Source organism: Plecotus auritus (genome assembly GCF_963455305.1).
Source record: "Plecotus auritus genome assembly, chromosome: 2".
NCBI classification, from domain to species: domain Eukaryota; kingdom Metazoa; phylum Chordata; class Mammalia; order Chiroptera; family Vespertilionidae; genus Plecotus; species Plecotus auritus.
The window spans coordinates 9,858,108-9,878,169 of record NC_137771.1 but is presented as its reverse complement, the minus strand read 5'-3'; the positions used below and the strand labels follow the sequence as shown (position 1 = coordinate 9,878,169).

The 20,062-nt window shown below is 46.1% G+C and overlaps 1 protein-coding gene across 1 annotated transcript; it reads left to right on the top strand.

Moving 5' to 3' along the window:
- Positions 1-213: 213 nt before the first annotated feature.
- On the top strand, positions 214-19,734 carry SDHB (succinate dehydrogenase complex iron sulfur subunit B). The gene is made up of 8 exons (XM_080656854.1): positions 214-546; positions 8,907-9,034; positions 11,322-11,407; positions 13,816-13,952; positions 14,533-14,649; positions 17,469-17,570; positions 18,863-18,985; positions 19,529-19,734. Exons 1-8 carry the CDS (start codon positions 475-477, stop codon positions 19,604-19,606), a joined length of 843 nt encoding a protein of 280 aa, XP_080512980.1. The 5' UTR covers positions 214-474; the 3' UTR covers positions 19,607-19,734.
- The last annotated feature ends 328 nt before the right edge of the window (positions 19,735-20,062 follow it).

The following is a 20,062-nucleotide window of genomic DNA, read 5'->3' as shown; positions in this document are numbered from 1 at the left end:
GACTCAGTGCTGAAACCTGGACAGTCTCGGGCAAACCGCCCTGTGTCTGACAATGTCTGACTAACCCCACTAAGCGACAGAGGTGAATGATAGAACTGAGAAATCTTCAGAAAGAAAGGGCTTAAAATCCGACAGAATTCGGATCGGATGGCCCCGCCCACTCATGGCCTTAGCCCCACCCCTTCTACCGCCAGCCCTCTCTGACTCCGCCCCCTTCTGGGAAGGTCACCTTAAAAAAACGCGGGAGGCCAACTGGGCATGCGCCGGGCACTCCGCTATTGCGTACGCTCGCCTCGGCCTTCTCGGCTTTCCCTCCCCCTCAACCCGGGAAACCGGAAGCCGCCTCCCTCTCTGCGGCTTGGACGAGGCTAGCGGATCCCGGGTGGACCTTGGCTCGGCGCCGCGGTGCTCGGCGGGACGCGGGCGGAGAGCGACCTCGGGGTTAAGGGGTGGGGTTCGCGGTTAGAAGCCAAGATGGCGGCGGTGGCCAGAGTGTCCTTGAGGCGCCGGTTCCCGGCCGCGGCCCTCGGTGGAGCCTGCCTGCAGGTGAGCTCCCGGGTCGCGGAGAAAGGGCGGGCACGAAGGGCTCGGAGACGGCCTGGGCCTGCGGGGGAGGGCGAGGGAGCACCGCGCGGGCTTCGGGGAGGGGAGGGGAGGGCCGCTCCCGCCTGCGCAGTGCTCTGATTTATCCCTGTCAAACTGCTGCACCTGTCGCAGCCTGTGAGTTGTTGAGGACGAATCCGATTTTTAGAAATAAGAAGTTCAGAGAAGGGACTAGAACCGCCCAAGGGCACATGGCAAGTGCGTGACTGGTGGAAGCAGAACGCGATTCCAAACATCTAGGCTCCAAGCCCTTTTTCTGTCACCGAACTGTCGCCTCTGCGGGAGTGTGAGGAGGGGTAGGAACCGGGACGCGAGGCGGAGGGCTCAGGAAGAGGGTCTGGACGGGGATCGGTAAGGACAGGGCAAATGAATTACTGGGGACAGAGCAGGGCAAAGGAGACTGGAGGGAAGTCCAGGCCCCTGGAGGATCCGAACCCTTTCCTCCTGGGGGCTGCGGGAAGGACTCGGTTCCTTACAGCAGGTCCCCCTCAGCGTCGCCGTCTGTAAAGGGCACACAGCAGTACCGACCTCGCAAAGGCTGGGCATGGAGCACATCGCGGCAGCTCGGCGCTGCCCCTAGGTATTTTATTCCGTGTGCAGTGACAGGCTTCCCAGGCCTCTCTTGTTGTCAGGAAGCTACATCCTTCTGATCTGCATTCCTAACGGGAATATGTAGGAGGGGAAGGGAAACTGCCATTGCATACCTAAGGGACTAAGAATTTACTAATCCTTTCCAAGTCTGTCACCTCCTCTGGGCTCCTCAGCCAGCCCTGTTAAGGTGGGCCAGTGGGGACTCTTACCTCCTTTTGGGAGATTTGAAAACTGAGGCTTCAGCAAGAAAATGTGTTAACTTGCGCAAAATGTCATGGCCAAGAATTGGTAGGTCCAGGATCTAAATCCAGGTGTTTGTTTGTTTTTAACATAATAATGTGAGGACCTCCTGGCACAGATCTGGGCACATGGTCGGTGTACAGGGAGTACCCGTTCCTTTCTTGCCTTTCTTGCACTTAGATGAGAATCTCATTGCAAGCACCTGCTCCGGCTGCATAGTACCGTGTACACGGCCGTTTCTAATGCTGGCCTTTTCCAATGTGCTGTCGGTGGACTTGGACACGTTCCTTTTATAGTCTGAGAAGAGAAATAGGAAAGAGGACTGCGACCAGAGCCTCAATCTGGTGTCTTCTGAGCATTAAATTGACGACTGGTAATGACCTTGTTTACCAGTCCCTTTCATAGTCGTTGAGCAAGCCGTTACACGGTGAGAGCCCCACCAATGAGACTGAGTTCCACAGCTCGGCCCTCTTCCAAGAACACAATGTAGAGAGAGCTAGTTTCACCGGTCAGTGTTGTCAGTGTTGTCAGTGTTGTCATTCCCGGTGAGGCCATTGTAGGGCCTCCTGAGGGCAGGAAAACAGAAGAGTCGCCACCCCCCCCCCCCACCCCTTGGCAGGAATGTGCGTTCATATCCACAAAAGCCACTGCGAAAGAATTAAGCAATGAATGCGGTGTTACCGGTGGGTAATACTCAGGTTCCTAGGACTCTAGGACGCAGTAGGATTTCTCGCCTGAATTCCTTTCATGCTCTAGTCTGCCCCGCTAAACCACAGTTATGCCTGTAAGTAATCAGTTGTTCTCTGTGTTGCCTTATTTCTTCATCCAGACTATGAACTCCTTTAGGGCAAGTACCACCTACTTTCCGTCGTGGATCTCATTGCTCCTGGCACTGGCAGAGCTTCCGATACCTGCCTGCCAATCAGAATAATACAAAAACTGATAACGTTGCCATTTGAAAAGTGGAGATTATTTTCTGGACTATATTAGAGCTTGACCCCTTCCAGTTAATCTTATGAGGTAGATTTTAACCCTACCCTTTCACAAAAGAGGAAATGAAATCAGAGAGGTTAACTAATATGCCCGTGAACACACAGCTTCTGGCCCTGGCCGGGTAGCTCGGTTGTTTGGAGTGTCATCCCCATGCGCCAAGGTTACAGGTCCGATCTCCAGGCGGGACACGGGAATCAACTGGTGAATGCATGGGTAGGTGGAACAGCAAGTTGATGTTTCTCTCTCTTTCTCTTTCTCTCTCTCTCTCTCTCTTTCTCTCTCTCTCTCTCTCTCATCAGTAAATAAAATTTTTTTAAAAAATACGGCTTGGATTTGAACCTTGCCACACATTTCTGAAACTTTGCCACACATCTCCCTTCATCTCAGAAACAAGGCTGCACCTTCTGTTTTACTCAGGTTTACACAGATCTCCTGCCCTCCTCCTTTCCATTTGCACACCTTTCTCCTATCTCCCAATCTGAATCTGCTCTAACTAGTTCCAAGCCTACTCCTTGAGGAATCTTTCCTGAAGGAATAACAAGCAGCCTTCAGCATGGATCAGAATTCACTCTTCTCAGTTCGGTTCAGTCCAGTTATCTTCCTTCCTTAAACTATAAACTATGAAGTTAATTTTTTCCAAGGTACACTCAGCCTTGAGTACTCATTAGTTTTATAGATTGAAGGAGAAATGCGTTTTTAATAAATATATTTTTATTGATTTCAGAAAGAAAGACATCAATAATGAGAGACAGTCACTGATAGGTTGCCTCCTGGGAATTGAGTCTGCAATCCGGGCATGTGCCCTGGCGGGGAATTGAACCATGACCTCCTGGTTCCTAAGTTGACGCTCAGCCACTGAGTCATGAAGTAGAAATGCTTTTGAAAAGCCCTCCGCTGTCATGGGTGTATAGTAAATTGCTTGATAGGCAACAAGGGAAAAACCTCCCTGCTTGTGCCCATGTGTTCGTCTTTCCTTCCTGTTATTGGGGAAGAATTGGCAGTACTCCCTTCACTCGTCCTCTGCATCTCACCACTTGTTCAAAGATAGCTCTCCACATGGGCTCGCACACTGAAGAATCTCAAGTTCAATTCCCGGTCAGAGGCATGTACCTCCGTTACAAGCTCAATCCCCGGCCCCCGGCCCCGTTGGGGCACATGTACGAGGCAGCCAATCAGTGATTCTCTCTCATCATTGATGTTTTTATCTCTCTCTCTTTCTCTCTCCCTCTCTCCCTCCTTCCCTCCCCCCCCCTTCATCTCTGAAATCAATAAAAATATATTTTTTAAAAAAACGAATTGTACAATTGCTCTCGCCTGTGTGGTTCAATTGGTTGGAATGTTGTGCTATACACCAAAAGATGGCGGGTTTAATCCTCAATAGTCAGGGTGTGAAAAGGAAGCAAACGATGTAAAAAAAAGAAATCAATAAAAGAGAAAGAAATTGTAGCCAGATCTCCTTCCCCCTTCTTTTTTCTCTCCATAACACTTACCACCGTTGGACATGCTGGAGATTTTATGTGTGTGTCTCCTCCATTCATTGTGTAAGCTCCAGGAGAGTGGAAATGTCTGTCTGTCTTGTCCTTGATCCCCAGGCCTAGAACATGCTTGATCTACATGGTCTAGTCGAGACCTTTGTAGAGTGAATATAAAGCGGACATTTGAGTATTGGAAAGAGGTGTTAAGTTAGGATGCATTGCAGGTAACCATGGTCATCTTTGACAGGCCTTGTGAGAGTGAACCCAAACTGGATCAAGCCAGATGCCTATTGCCCACTGATAATACTATTACATCAGGCTTTAGAACCATAGCTGACAACCCCAAATTCCCAGGTGAAAAGCTTTTTTAATTGGTATTTTTTAAAAGGCATTTTGTCCCTCTCCTCCTACCACCTACCTTAGCACAGTGACCACCCACTGGAAACAGTTTGACAGTTTCTTTAAAAAAATAAACATGCAACCACCATATAGCCCAGCAATTACTCCTGGACATTTGTTCCAGAGAAATTGAGACTTATGCTCACACAGAAACCTATTCACAAATGTTCATTACAGCTTTATTCATGATAGACAAAGACTGGAGACAGTCGAGATGTCCTTCAGTGGATGGATGGCTAAACAAACCATGGTTCAACCATACTCAGTAATAAAATGAGACAACTATTGAGGCACACACAGCTAGGCTGAATCTCCAGAGGATTAATGCTGAATGAAAAAAAAAAAAAAAAAAAAGCCAATCCCAAAAGGTTGCATAGTAGATGATTGCATTTCTATGACATTCTTGAAATGAAAAAATGATAGAAGTGGGAACAGATTCCGATGGCTAGGGTTAAGGAATAAGGGAGAGAGGCATGAGGGCCGTGGGTGTGGCTGTAAAAGAGCAACACTAGGGATCTTTGTGGTGATGGAAATGTTCTGTGTCTTGACTATGGATGTCAATATTCTAGTTGTGATATTGTGCTATAGTTTTGTACAACGTTACTATTGGGGGAAATTGAGTAAAGGGTATGTGGGATCTCAGTATTTCCTATAAATTCATGTGATTCTACAATTATTTCAAAATGAGAAGCATTAACTTTTTGAAAAAGCAACAGACTGGATATACCCAACAACGTGCATGAATCAGAAGCATTACGTTAAGTGAAAGAAGCTAGACACAGATGTACTCTCTGATTGCATTTATATGAAATTCTGTAAGTTTCACATAAATCTGTAGTGATAAAAAGCAGATTAGTTGCAAGGGGGAAGGAAAGGCACTGACTGTAAAAGAACCTGGAGGACTTTTCTGGATGGAAATATTCTATCACAATTGTGGTAGTGGTTATTCCACTTTACCAAAACTCATCAAATTAGTCATGTGCCCACACAATGTTTAGGTCAATGACACCCTGCATGTACAACAGTGGTCCCATGGGATTATAATGGAACTAAATTTCTGGTAAGAAATGAAGGCTATGTGGTTCGGGGGGGTGGGTATCTAACGGGAGCAGTGTCTGGAGCTTGGCAGTAGACTCCCTCTCGCTCACAGCACCTCAATTCTGAGCGCACAGATTGCACCCCAGTCCCTCAGCCACTGACCTGTTTCCTCCCAGAGGAGCCCGTCCCCCAGCGCTGCATGTTCAGAGGGCGCTGCAGCCCCCAGGCCCGGCTGATGGGCTTCGGAGGACCCGGCTGTAGGTGCGCTGTTGAGGACCTAAGGTCCTGTCCACGGACTCAGGCCCACGGGAGCCACCTTAACCAGTATGAAGTGCCACTGCCACTCCAGTCAAAGTTTTCCCTTTCCCTGTGGGACCAGCCTGTCCCTGGACGTTGGAAACATTGTCAGGTTGTAATGGTGTAAAGCATAGATGGTTTTATTTCTTCCATCAACTCAATGCCGGAGAGAGCCTTTTATGCCAGATAGGGCCAGTGGAACCCAAAACAAATTTCCAAAGTCAAAACAGTGAGTTCTGAGTCCTACACTCTCTCCATGTTAACACCCTCTTTTTCCTGAACCACCACAAAGTTCCTTGATCTGACCACTGCTCCAGCAGGCACCAAACCACGTGGCCCTGGCAGTCCTATGTTCCTTACCCTTCCGTCCTGGTTTCTCATTTCTGCTGACCCTCAGGCCACCGTTCACTCCCTCCTGACAGTCACTGTTATGGTGATCGGCGTCCCACCCAGCCAGTTTCTCCTAGCCCACATCCCTGTTCATGGGGCAGCGCTGACAGCTCTGTGTTCTCTCTCTGACCCTGTCGGAAGGAAGCCGGGGAGGACTTGGGGGACAGTGAGATAAAGTCTGCAGTGTGTCCAGTAATGCCCTAGGTCTTCCCACTCACACACTGACTCCCCGAGCATCTTCCAGTCCTGCAGGCTCCAGTCATGGTCAATGCCCTGTACAAGTGTATGTTTTTTTTAAAAAAAAATTTTAATATATTTTTTATTGATTTCAGAGAGGAAGGGAAAGAGAGATAGAAACATCAGTGATGAGAGAGAATCATTGACTGGCTGCCTCCTGCACATCCCCTACTGGGGATCGAGCCTGCAACCCAGGCATGTGCCCTTGGCTGGACTTGAACCTGGGACCCTTCAGTCCACAGGCCAGCGCTCTATCCACTAAGCCAAACCAGCTAGGGCTTTAAATTTTTTTACACTGTATTTTTACTGTACCTGTTCATGTTTAGTTATGCGTAGATACACAGATACCATTGCTGCGTTGCCTACAGTATTCAGTACAGGAACCTGCTGTGCAGGCTTGTAGCCAGGATCAGCAGGCTGCACCTTGGAGCCTAGGTGTGGAGTGGGCTGCACCATCCAGGTTTGTGTAAGTGCCTCTGTGATGTTCGCACAAAGATGCATTTTTGCCTGATGATGCATTTCTCAGAATGTACCCCATCGTTAAGTGGCGCCTGACTGTATGTAATGAATTATACCTCATTAAATCTCACCAAAACAAAAATACTGGTGGGCACTAAGCAGCAAAAGCTGCTGGAACAATCTTCAGGAATCTTTTCTTTTCACTTCCTCTTCACTACCACAAGGTGGCAGTAGCCAAATGTTCCTGTCCATTTGCAAAATGGAGTCTCTCAGGGAAAATGTTCATTTGTAAAAACGACTTTCCTTTTATTAATGATCTAGCCAGCTTGGTAATAAGGTAAAATACAGCTTCCATCTTCACTTTCACTTTTGGTTTCTTCATACACTTTCTTTCCTACTGAAAGCTGATATTTTCCTTTTCAGCTTCACTTAATTTGGGGCACTTTTTGCCAGCAAGTAATAGACAGCATTACTTTCTTGTAATTACTCCGTTAACCTTCAGAGTTTTTACTTTCTTTAACAATTTATAAGATAATTAGCTAGCTTAGAATATAGTCTGAATTTTCTATATAAAAATTGAGGGCTCACCTTATACTAGTAATTGCTATTACTAGACTGACAGGATCCCCCTCCCTGTCACCATAGTAGAAGCTTAGAGGACTTGGTGTGGTCTCTGCCTGAATGGAAAAGGGCTGCAAGGATTGTGGAATGGGGAGGGCTTAGCTGTTGACTTAGGGGTGTTTTTTTATTTTTACTGACTTGATATAGGTTGCACTACTCAGCCTTTTTTTTTTAAATATATTTTTATTGATTTTAGAGAGGAAGGGAAAGGGAGAGAGACATAGAAACATCAATGATGAGAGAGAATCACTGATCGGCCGCCTCCTGCACGCCCTCCGCTGGGGATTGAGCCCGCAACCCAGGCATGTGCCCTTGGCCGGAATCGAACCTGGGACCCTTCAGTCCGCAGGCCGATGCTCTATCCACTGAGCCAAACCAGCCAGGGCGCAGCCTTTTAAGGTACCTTTAAAATAAAACACATTTTTACATTATTATAACACTCAGTTTTTGCTCTTTTCTTCCATCTTTCCTAACCATGGATTGAGCTGCAATATGCAAAGGCCTGGACCAGGGATGCTGGGAGTGTAAAACAACCTGTCCCGTGCTGTGACAGTTCATTTTATGTGTCAACTTGACTGGGCCCTGGGGTGCCCCGATAGTTGGTCAGAATTATTCTGGTGTTTCTGTGAGGATGTTTTGTGATGAGTTTAACATTTATATCCAAAAACAGTGATGCAGATTGCCTGCCCTAATGTGGGTGACCCTTATCCAATCAGTTGAAAGGCTGATTAGAACAAATTCCCTCTTATTCCTTCAATTAAGAGGGAATTCCTCCTGTCTGGCTGCTGTCAAACTGACATCGGGGTTTTCCCTGGGTTTGGACTCAGCCTGAAACATCAAGTCTTCCTGGGCCTTAAGCCTGCGGCCTTGGACTAGAGCTGTGTCATCCGCTCTCCTGGGGTCTCCCAGCGCACTGACTACAGATCTTGGGACTTGTCACCTCCATAATTACATGAACCAATTCCTTATTCTAAACCTATTTTTATATCTGTATAAGTGCATATGTATGTATGTATATGTGCACATATGTATCACACCTTTATGCACACTGCTGGTTCTATTTCTCTGGAGAACACTAATACACATGCCCTCAGGGAGTTTAGGACATAAAGAGAAGACAGCAGCAAGAAGAGACCAGGGAATATTCACAAATAAGTGAATATTTGTGTTTAGGAACATGGGTTGTAGAGTCAGACAGACAGACCTAGATTCCAATTCTGGCCCCACTCAGCTCTGTAAATGTGGGCCCATAACTTGATCTCTGAGTCTCTTTTTCCTGATCTTTAAAATGCAGATTCAGTGGAATCATTCATATAAAGCATTTAATATAGTACCTGGCAATAATAAATAGTGACTTTAAAAATGAGTATGAATTGGCATGTCTGGCATATGAGAAATGCTTAGTATTTGTTGAATATTGGATGACTGCCTTCCCCAAGAAGACTGTCAGTAATGTGCGCGTTTGTATCCAGTATTGCAGTTTACAGTGCAGCTAAGTGAAAGGATTTATCTTGCATTTTAAAGAATTTTTTTTGTTGTTCTTGTGAACTTTTTAAATTTCAGGCCTGCCGAGGGGCCCAGACAGCTGCTGCCGTCGCTCCCCGAATCAAGAAATTTGCCATCTACCGATGGGATCCAGACAAGACTGGAGATAAACCTCGTATGCAAACTTATGAAATTGATTTGAATAAGTGAGTATCTCGGTGAAAGCTGGGTATTTGATAAGTGAAGGTGAGCTCTTCATCTGATTCAGGGACGTGCTTTTCACACCCTTGGAAGGTTTAAAACTAAGGTCATCCAGTGGCTCTGGAAGTTATCATCTCTTTAAAACAAGAATGAGAGGAAATATAAGTAACTTTTTTAAAAGGAGAAGAAGAAAAGAAACAATAAATAAATACAACAAGAATGATGTGGGTGCCTGAATAACTTTGTAAGATTCTTTTTCTTCCCCCAAATCAAAGCATGACCAATTTCTAGGAATCATGGTAGAGTCGGCTTTATGCATAGTGCTTTAAGTCATTTAACACATTATCAATTTTAGAATTCTGAATGTCTTCGTGTTGATTTTATGTATCTGGACCTATGTGTTATATGGTAATGATAAACACCATAAACCTGGCTGGAATGGTGGGATTGAGTTACACTGTGGGTCACCCAACTGATGTTGCAGAATTGCTCAGTATGGGGAAAACACCCACGTGTTTGGTGATGAGAAATGAGGTATTGGAAGCAAGTAATAGTGAGAAAAACATAAGAGTTTTCCCTTTATAAGATGAAAGCTCAGATCTTAAAAGCAATTTCCTAGGATCTCAGTAGACAGAGTCAAAGAACATGCACAGACTGAGTCCACTAGAATTAGTCCAGCAGAGTGAACCCTCCATGGGCAGGAAGTTTCATCTGTTTTGTTCTCTGGTGTATCTCCAGCACCTAGAACGGAACCTGGCACACAGAAGACTTGCAATGAATAATTGGTGAGTGAAGAAAAATTAATGTATTTATTACAAATACTCAACCATTGTAGTTAGTATTCAAAGATCTCAAACACTGAGAATAGCAGAAGTTTTTAAAGGTTACATTTCCCAGTGTTGGCAAAAGTCCAGTGAAAAGGGTGTTTGCATGTTGCTGATAGAAATACGGATCATGCAAATGTGTTAACTAACCTTACTGTGCTAATCATTTCACGATATATACATATATCAAATTGTCACGTCATACACCCTAAATTTACACAGTGTTATGTTTGATTTTTTATCTCCATAAAGCTGGAGAAAAAGAAATACAGGTGATGCTAAAGGATATTTGGGGCGGGGGCATATTTTTTTAAATCCCATGCCTAGAGAAATACTGAAAGGAATCAGGTGGCAACCAGGAAATAAGATTTGTTGAGCATTCCTGTGTACTCCACATAAAAATTGCATGTTTTTATTTAATCTTCATGACAGTCTTGTGATACAATATTAATTCCATTTTACAGATAAACTGAGGCTCAGACAGGAAGCCATTTTCACAGAATCACAGATTCTGCCTGAGGATAATGGTTAAACTAAATGTATGTGGCAGGCAGTGCTCTCTTTGTTTCTTTCCTCGTGTATTCATTCACCAGCCGCAGTCCTGGGAGATGTAGGTGTTGCTCTCTGGGCTTTATAGACAGGAAGCTGATTGATCTGCCTGTAACCTAGTAAGTGTCCAAGGCAGGTTTCAGACCAGTCTCTCAAATGCCAGGCCTGCACTCTGGGTCCCAAGGCCAGGGCCGCTGCCCTTTTTTTTTTTTTTTTTTTTTAATCTTTTTATTGATTTCAGAGAGTAAGGGAGAGAGAAATAAAACATCGATGATAAGAGGGTATCATTGATTAACTGCCTCCTGGAGCCCGCAACCTGAGCATGTGCCCTGACTGCGAATCGAACCGTGACCTCCTGGTTCATAGATCGATGCTCAACCACTGAGCCACGCCAGCCCTTATGTCTTTCACTGCACCCATACGCATGGAGCACTCAGTGCTTGAGATTAGGGGACTGTGGGTGGTCGATCTTTTATTCTCTACCATGTTTTTGTTACGGTTGTGCATTATTATTGTTATTAACGAACCATTTAAAGCTACTTATTGTTTGGGTTCTGAAATTTTTAAATTTGAAATAAATTATTTGGGAAAGCTTTGCAGGGAACTTTAGAAGAAAAAAGAAAAACTGCTAGTATGTGGAAGTTGTTTTCTAACCTAAATATTTTTCTACTTTAGCTTTCTATTTCCTAGAAATGTATATTCAATGTGACCACCAAAATAGAACTCTGCAGTACTCTAAATGTGTAAGGATGTGCAAAAATAAAACGGGGAAATTCTGTAAGTGCCCTGCGAAGGCCAAGCGGATAATAAAAGCAGCTGATTAGGCAAATGTCTCATCTTATTATGATAAAAGTGTATGGAGAGTGAACTTCGCTTAAGTATAACTGGGTTCTTTTGTTGTTCTTTTGGTTTGGGTCAGATGTGGTCCTATGGTGTTGGATGCTTTAATCAAGATTAAGAATGAAATGGATTCTACCTTGACCTTCCGAAGATCCTGCAGAGAAGGTAAGCACTTCCTACCCTGTTAGGCCCCGCATACTTACGTTCTGGTTCCCCAAAGGGCTGGCCAGAGCTGACAGAATACCTAGAGAACAGCTGCAGGCTCTGCCCGCTGACCTGGCTGTGCATTGCACTTCCTTTTCTTGGGTAAAGGGGTCGGAAATTTTAGCTGGTACAAGTTCTGGTTTCTGAGTTTGCTTCTCTTCAAGAGCTTTCTGTCGCGTGCGTGCTGCATCTGGCGGTGCCCGAGAGCTGCTGCTGCCTTCGAGGACTAGCTCAGTATGCTAGCTGGCTGCCTCTGCTCTCCCGGGCTCCTGTGTTAGGGGGCAGTAGAAAGAGAGTAACATTTGTCCAACAGGGAGGTGTGTGGGTCCCTCCAGCTCCCAGCATTACATGTGCACAGAGCAGGTGCTCAGTAGGAATGTTCTGGATGGGAACAGCGTGTCCCATAGTGTGCTGCTGGTGCCACCCGAGCTGATTTCAGCAGTGTGCAGGCTAGCCTTTTTTACCTTAATAGCTATGCATTTATTTACATATTAGAAAAACATAATCACTGCTGACAGTGTAGCAGTGATGCAGGAATGGTTTTTTAATATGAATTTAAGTAAAAATGATTTGATTTAAAGAAAACCCCTAAATAATCGTTCAGGTGGCACTCAGATGTGGCAAAAATCACACAGGGGTGCCGTGAAGCCTGGCTGGCCGGATGGCCGTGGAGCGCAGCGTGTGTGCCAGGCTCCGTCCTGTGCATTCTATGTGAGATAGATAAGTGCTGTTATTATCTACATTCAATGTGCAGATGAAGAAACTGAGCCCAGGGAGGTTAGGGACTTCCAAAAGGACACACAGCTAGTGAGCTGGGAAGCCAGGAGTCAGCCTGAGTTGTCCGATTCCAGAACTGCATTTCAGGCAATGCAGTCTGGCCGGGCTGGGAAAACCCGGGACAAAACCAAAAAGCATAGCTTGGGCCAAGACCGAGGGCTGGGATTGAACTCTCTTCCTAAAATAACCTTCCAGAAAGGAAAAGTCACTATAAATATTGGCCCATCACTTTTTATGTTTGTTCTGCTGTGCATTTCAAGACCTATTTCTAAGACATCTGTTTTGATTTAGCTAATCTTACAGGATTGTAGCAAATGCTGACAGATATTTTGATAGTTGGGCTGAGTCCTGCTGTTCAGGGAACATTCTGCTGTAATTAAACACCAACTTTCCCCACATAAATCCTGGCAACACAGGAAATAGAGATGCTTTTCAGTAACCTTCTTTTCCCCGCTCCCCCCAGACTCAGAGCCAAGAACATCAGGTGTGGCCCATCTGGACTAAAATACCCGAGGCAGGATGAAATTAATTGCCGCTCCTTTTTACTTCCTTATTACTTGTTAAGAGAATTTCCAGGGGAGCCTTTTTAAGAGAACATTAATTGGATTTATTTTTTTAAATTATGTACCATTTCTTTTAAAACACAGTGCTATGTGTTTAATAGAAACACAGTTGAGTGCCAAGTGTACATCAATATATCGATAATATTCAATCTCTTGAGGAGTATTTGCCTAAAACTTTAGAAGTAGAAGAGATCTGTGTGTTCTCTGATGTTCCTACTAAGCTTGACAGGAGAAGGAGAGGGGAGGGTCTTATAAAAGTGGTAACCCAGTGCAAGTTCCATGAGTAATCCCATTTCTCTGGCCTGATGATCAAAATACAGCTCCAGAGAAGCGGTACCAGGGTTTAACTTGCATAGCCAATTTTAAACTCGGATATACCTCGGAAATTTCCATGCACGGGAAGTGAGTCCAGGCTAAGAAAATTCTCATTTCAGGGTCCCTTGGTCAGCACCTCGTTTCTGCTTTGCTTTGCTTTGGTTTGCTTTGACATTAGTCTGTTCTTCTCCTTGGGAAGTTAGTGCTCAGGCTGCTTCTGTGGGTTTCATATCCTCCATCCTCCGGCTGCTTGTCTTGTGGAGACAATAGGGTAAGAGCTGCCTCTGGGTAATCTGTAGCCAGGCCTCGGCCTTCTGGCTTCCAAGATCAGAGATGGGGCATATGGCCAGAGACGGTGGCTTTTAAAAATACAGGCTGATTTTTCTCTCAAAATACGTGAAGCATAAAGCTAGGACTGGTGTTGGGAACTCCGTGGTGCCAGCTGGATCCCAGGCTCCTGTCCTAGTGCCGTCCACCCTCACGGTTGCCTCATGGTCACAAAACGTTTTTGGAATTGGAACTACAGCCCGTAGATCTGCATTCTCGATAAGAAGGAGGGGAAAAGGGCCGCAGGCACCTCTGCCAGAGCTGTGTTGCCTGCCACTACTGCTCCCGGTGGCAGAGTAACTGGCGGCAGTCCGGAGGAAAGAACTTGGAGCTGGGTGACTGAACCGGAATCTGGGTGAGGACGTGTTGGCTGTCTTTGTCGCTCAGGTATCTGTGGCTCCTGTGCAATGAACATCAATGGAGGCAACACTCTAGCTTGCACCCGGAGGATTGACACCAACCTCAACAAAGTCTCAAAAATCTACCCTCTTCCACATATGTATGTGATAAAGGATCTGGTTCCTGTGAGTTTCTGCATCCCTGCCTCCCTTCCCCTCCCCCCCCCCGCCCCCATATTTTTTGCAAGGGTCAGGGGAGAGGTGTGTTCGGGTTATACTATTAGTTCTTTTGGGCAGTTTTTTCCTATCTGACTTTAACTAAGCAATTTGACTGTTGGGAGATAAACAGGCCTGGAAGATCTTCCAGCAGCTCATTTAGTAAAGATTTTATGGGAATAACAGGGCACAAAATTGCAACAGCCCCAGAAACGAAGAATTTGGCCATAACTACAAAGAATTCATGTGGGAAATACCAATTGGGAAGCAACAGTTGATACACATTTTACTTTCATTTCTACCGCCCTGTACTTGACCATCTTCGCTGAGGGTCTTTTCAAGGGTGGGTAGGATGAGGTTCCCGGGGTGAAGAGGAGATTTGCTAACAGCACTCAACATTGTGACCATTTCTCCCTTCTGAATCTCTGCACGGATCCTGCCACGGGGAAGTCTGCCTTCAGTCTATCAGAGGGCAGGAAAGTAGGCCGAGAAATGGGTGAAGAGAAAGCTAGGAGATATAGAACCTGACCTTTCTCCCTCTTCCCCTCAGGATTTGAGCAACTTCTATGCTCAGTACAAATCCATTGAGCCTTATTTGAAGAAGAAGGATGAATCCCAGGAAGGCAAACAGCAGTATCTGCAGTCCATAGAAGATCGCGATAAACTGGTAACTTCCCCCATGTATTATCCTGATTTGAAGAATTTCATTGCAAAGATGTTTTCCAGGAAGTGTGTCTTGAGGGGGTGGGAGTGGTCGGGGCTGGTAAGTGCATGAGGTAATGCAGACCTTTTAGTGTGTTCTGGAAGGAACTTCAAAAGCATCCGCCCAAGCGTTGGACACCTCTCCTCTCAGGGCCGGTGGGAAGTGTGAACCCATGAAGGGCAGAGCAGACCCCGGAGCTGGAGTGCCTGCCCCGGCTAGGAGCAGATTGTTACCATGTTGCAGATGCTTGTCTACAGAAACGTGTGGGAACTGCCCCTTCTGTAGAAGTGACAGCTAATGAGAGTTGCACTTTAGCACTGTCTTATAGGTGGGAATGAAATGGGTAAGGGTGAAAATGGGTAAACTGGGCCTGGGACCCTGTGTTCTCTCCTACCATCGCACGTCTGGCGATTGCCTTCGCAGTCTCTTGGAGCTGCTGTTCTGTGTGAGGCTAGGGAGTCTTTGAAAGTGAAGGAGTTATTACCAAGTTTTCACTCTCCTTCTCCTGTACTACTTTCCCCTCCTCTCAGAAGTGTCTGCTTTGCACGCTCATCCCCTGCACACTTTGTGTCCTGTGGAGAGGAAGAGGTGGGGAGGGGACCAAATGGAGGTGGGTCCCAACCATGGGGCCAAGGACATGTGCTTCCGACGATCCCCACTTCGTGTGCCCCTCCAGTGCAGCGCTGATCCTAAGAGAGTCGTTTACATTCCTGTCCGTTAGACTGAGCCATAGTAGGGATGGTGTCTTACCCCTTCTGGATCCAAGACCCTGGCGCATGTTATTTTACCAAGACATGTTAGTTGTGTGCATGAATAAATGAATTCTACCTTTTCGGTCTTGGGGAATATTTAGCCCCTCTCCTCTTCCCCATAAAACGTTTAAAAAGCAGAGTCCTACTAAGACTGCCCAGCTCTGACGTGGAGACGACGCGGGCAGCACGGTGATGTGAGTCAGCACAGCCCCCACTTCTGACTCCCAAGGAGTCGGACGCATCCCAGGTCCAGGTTGGAACTGGCCACTCTGGCCCAACTAGTCATCCCTCATGCTCGGGTAGCTTGTAGCTAGTAAACATCTCCTTGATGTGTGCTCATTAGGGAATGAAGCACGTTTTCTGGATAATCACAATTTACTCATTTAAATACCAAACATTTATTTACTTAGCATTTTTCACTGCCTTAAATTAATATGCTAAACATACCTTTTTTTGTGATTTTATGTAGCTGAGGTCAAAACATAAATATGCTTTTGTGTCCACGTTTTTCCTTTATGTTATTTGAGCATCTTCCCACATTCTTAGAAGTTCTTCATAAGTGTGAAGCTTGAGTTTACACTTGACTTTCTACTGCTTCAGGTGTGCACATGGTGTATTCTTTAACCACTCCCACTTTGCTGAACAATGAGAGTACGTCTTAAAATTTTTATTACAAAGAAGGTGTGATAAACATCTTTATCCTTCAAGTTCTATCCAAAAGTTTTTAATTTCTTGTTAGATTTTTCTAAAGTAGACTGAAGAATATGACTATAACTAAGGTTCTTAATCCTGTTACCTTATGCTTTCTAGACCAGTGGGGCCACTTTATACTCCTACCTGCTGCCCGAACAGAACATAGATTTTGTTGAAGACTCATAAGGTTTCAATCAGGACCAACAGCTCTTTGTCACCTGTCATCAGCTGTCACTTCAGATGGCGGCGTGCCCTTCTGTTGGGCTGCCTTTAATCAGTCTCTGTCCCCAGAATCCGGAAGTCCAGTGTGTACAACTGGTTGGGCAGATAAGTCAGTGTGACAGGTGATTAGGAGCAGGGCTTCCAGAGTCAGGCTGCCTGGGTCCCATCCCAGCTCTGCTACTTGCAGCTCTGTGACCCTGGGCAAGTGACCTGACCTCTCTGAGCCTCAGTTCCTTACCTGTAAAATGGGAATCTCATAGGATCATTGTGATAATCGAAGAAGGTAAAGTCGGTAGAGCATGAGGTACTCAGTGCAAGTTGGCTATTACTTAGGGTGATGTTGGTTCCCATTGAAAACCTGATGTCTCCTGTGCTGAGCGGGCAGAGGCTGGTATAGACTACTAGAGGCCTCAGCAGCAGGCCCTGTCTGTTTCTCCTAGACTGTATTCTAGGTAATGCATTTTGTTTGTTTGTTTGTTGGGGGGTTAGTGTCCTTTTTTATTTTTGTTTGTTTGTTAATCCTCACCTGAGGATACTTTTCCCATTGGAAAAAAAAATACTTTTTTTTGAGCGAGTGAAAAGGAGGTGGGGGGAGAGAGAGGGAGAAACATCAAGGTGAGAGAGACACATCAATTGGTTGCCTCTCACACGTGCCCCAGCCAGGGCCAGGGATTGAACCTGCAGCCCAAGTTATGTGCCCTTGACCAGGAATCGAACCTGTGACCCTTTGATCTGTGGTCCAACGCCCTATCCACTGAGCAAACGGCCAGGGCTGCGTAGTTTTGTTTTTTGTTGTTTGTTGTTTTCATGGGGTGTTTTTGTTTTTTCATGTTTCTTTTAGATAAGAGAAGCATTCATGACTAAAGGATAAGTACAGTGTACTTGGACTTAAACTCGGGGCTGTAATCCAGCAAATGATTACATTTCAGTTCCAAGCTCTTTTGTATGGCTCTGGTAAATCTCTGCAAACTGCTCCTAGGATTTTCCCAAGAAAACGCACATGCGAGCAGATGCTTTGTTCATGGTCTAACCCCAAATACCACATTTAGTCAACTAAGGACACGGTGGGCTCTTCAGTCCCGGGCTCCTGACTCCGCTTCCTCCTCTCCCGCACAGGATGGGCTGTACGAGTGCATCCTCTGTGCCTGCTGCAGCACCAGCTGCCCCAGCTACTGGTGGAATGGAGACAAATACTTGGGACCTGCCGTTCTTATGCAGGTAAGGTGCTCCGTAATTGCTTCAAGAAAAGCTGAAAAAAGCGTCCAGAAATCCAAGTGCACAATGTGTTGTTGGCAGCCAGACATTCTGAGGGGCGATGGCTTCCTTGATTTGCATCCAGTCCGAACACGGTCATAGATTGCTTTGTCTTCACTTGGCTTTCAGTAAACCTCGGGCTTCATCTGCAAAATGCCTTCGTTCTGGTGTGGCGAGAGGCCCGCCCTGGGTGGTGGCATGCTGGTGGGCAAACCATGCCTTGCTGATATTTAAAATGTGTTTCCTGTGCAGCTGGCTCTTGCCTGCCCACTTGCCTGCTTTCCCCAGACTACATCTGTCATGGCTCCCACCTCCCTCTCACGGGGATTTTAACACGCGAGCAGGGGAGAGTGTAGTGCGTTGAGGGGGACTGCCAGCTCTCAGGTTGGAAATGGTTTCCAGGCTAATGGAAGCCTGGCGGACTGGCTGTAGGGGTTGCTCAGAAGAGAAAGGAGTATTGCCTTTCACTATATGAATAGTTCACTGTAAAGAAAGTCACTGTCTTCGTTCCCAGAAAGCTTATGCATTAGATTTATGGTCCGTGCTTTCCAGACTTAAAGCAGCGCACAAAACAACTTATCATTTCTCATTTTCCCACAAAAAGAGAAGTTATGTGGTTGTGTGACCATGTGGCAGTGTTGATTCCCAGCCATGCTAGAGATTGTCAGCGAGGTGCATTCATAGTTGGCCCTTGAGCCGGTGACCTGAGTTGTTGGGAACATAGAAGTCCTCCAGTAACACTGCAGGGCAGGTCCAGTGATGGGGAGGTTAGTCAGTTCAGCTGGCTGGTCTCAGGCTTCTGGGAGACATACTCTAATTAAAAGAATCAGTAAGTGAAGCAAAGATGATCTCTAGACAGGGCTGTGAAGTCATCAGTTTACTCAAAGACAGGGAGCAGGTGCTATGAAGACAGATAAAGAGTCATTTGACTCAGTGCCTGCCTTCACTAATTCATAATCTGGGTAGGAAGCTAATGAGCAACGTAATAATTAGAAGACGATGCCTGATCGCATACACTTAAGCCCCAGGGTACCAGATGCACTGTGGTTCACAGGTTTGTGGGGATCCCTAATCAAGAGAAGTTCAGGAAGCGTTGGGAGCCTTTCCTTGAAAGATGGCGAGAATTAAAGAGTGTGCAGACAGGGCGGCAAAGCTGAGAGAGTTCCCTCTCCTGCGCTCCTGGAGCTGGGAGGTGAGCCAGAGGCTGCTCTGGCCCCGTAGGTTGACAGCTCAGCTAATCAGCCCCTGGTTCCCAGGCCTATCGCTGGATGATCGACTCCAGAGATGAGTTCACAGAGGAGCGCCTGGCCAAGCTGCAGGACCCCTTCTCTCTCTACCGCTGCCACACCATCATGAACTGCACAAGGACCTGTCCCAAGGTAGGCGGGGCTGGCGGCCCTCAGAGCTGCAATGACAAATGGCCTCTGCTCCAGAGGCAGTTGGCAGAGTGCAAACTGGGTCATTGGAGCAGGAGGGACCAGAGCCTCCTCCACAGCTTTGGGAGCTTGTATGTGCTGGTTTCTGAAGATGAGTTAAAGATCGTGGGAATGTGTAAAACCTTTAGAGATGTCTGGTTAATTGTGACACCAGCTGTAGTCATAGAAGAGAAGTTCTTTCTTAGATATCTTTGAGCATTCAGAACATGGTTCTGCCCTGGGCTCCCTTGCCTGCTAAGGTGAGGCGCACCGTGAATAAAACACGACAGGACCCTTGCCAGAGAGAGAGAAGTGGATAACCTTGGTAAACATCTGAAAGGAGACCGGAGAGAGTTCTTAGCCCAGCCTCTGGGTTTTAGAGGGCCTGGTGTGCATTCACTTTGCTTGGACACTGCACCAGCGGGGAGAGGGGTTCCGCCCAAGGTCATCACTCCTTCCATTCAGTTTCGCTACCATTTGGTATTGATTCTCTTCTCTTTTTTCAAGGGGCTGAATCCAGGGAAAGCTATTGCTGAAATCAAGAAAATGATGGCAACCTACAAGGAAAAGAAAGCTTCCGCTTAACTGTTGTCATGCTAACCATGACCTGTAACCAGCTCAGCTGGACATAATTTATATCTAATCCGAGTTTCCATGATTACAGAATGTAAAATAAAGTTTTAAGAAAAAAATAAATGTTATTCTACTTTATTAACGAAAAAGCAAGCCTATCTTTTACTCACGGCAGAGGAATGTGAAGGTGCCAGAAGGAGGAGCCTCTGGGGGTGAAGGGGTGGTTACAGTGGGTCCAAGCATGAAGCTGGTGTCATGCAGGACCTGGGGCTCCTCCCAACTTTGCCATTCACCAGCTGGACAGCCTTGGGCAAATTCCTTCTCTTTGCTATTCCATGTACCCATCTGTAAAATGGGAGTCATAATTGTGACTCTACCTCACCCTCCTGGCACTTACTGAGTGCTCAGTAAATGTTAGCTTCTGATGATACAGCGTCCCAATTTCTACTTTCAGTATTAGAATTATTT

Bases quoted from the DNA above. Each gene is read 5' to 3' on its own strand.
- SDHB (XM_080656854.1), top strand. From the start codon at position 475: ATGGCGGCGGTGGCCAGAGTGTCCTTGAGGCGCCGGTTCCCGGCCGCG. The intron at 14,650-17,468 runs GTAACTTCCCCC...TCTCCCGCACAG, and splicing joins TAGAAGATCGCGATAAACTG to GATGGGCTGTACGAGTGCAT. The intron at 17,571-18,862 runs GTAAGGTGCTCC...CCTGGTTCCCAG, and splicing joins GACCTGCCGTTCTTATGCAG to GCCTATCGCTGGATGATCGA.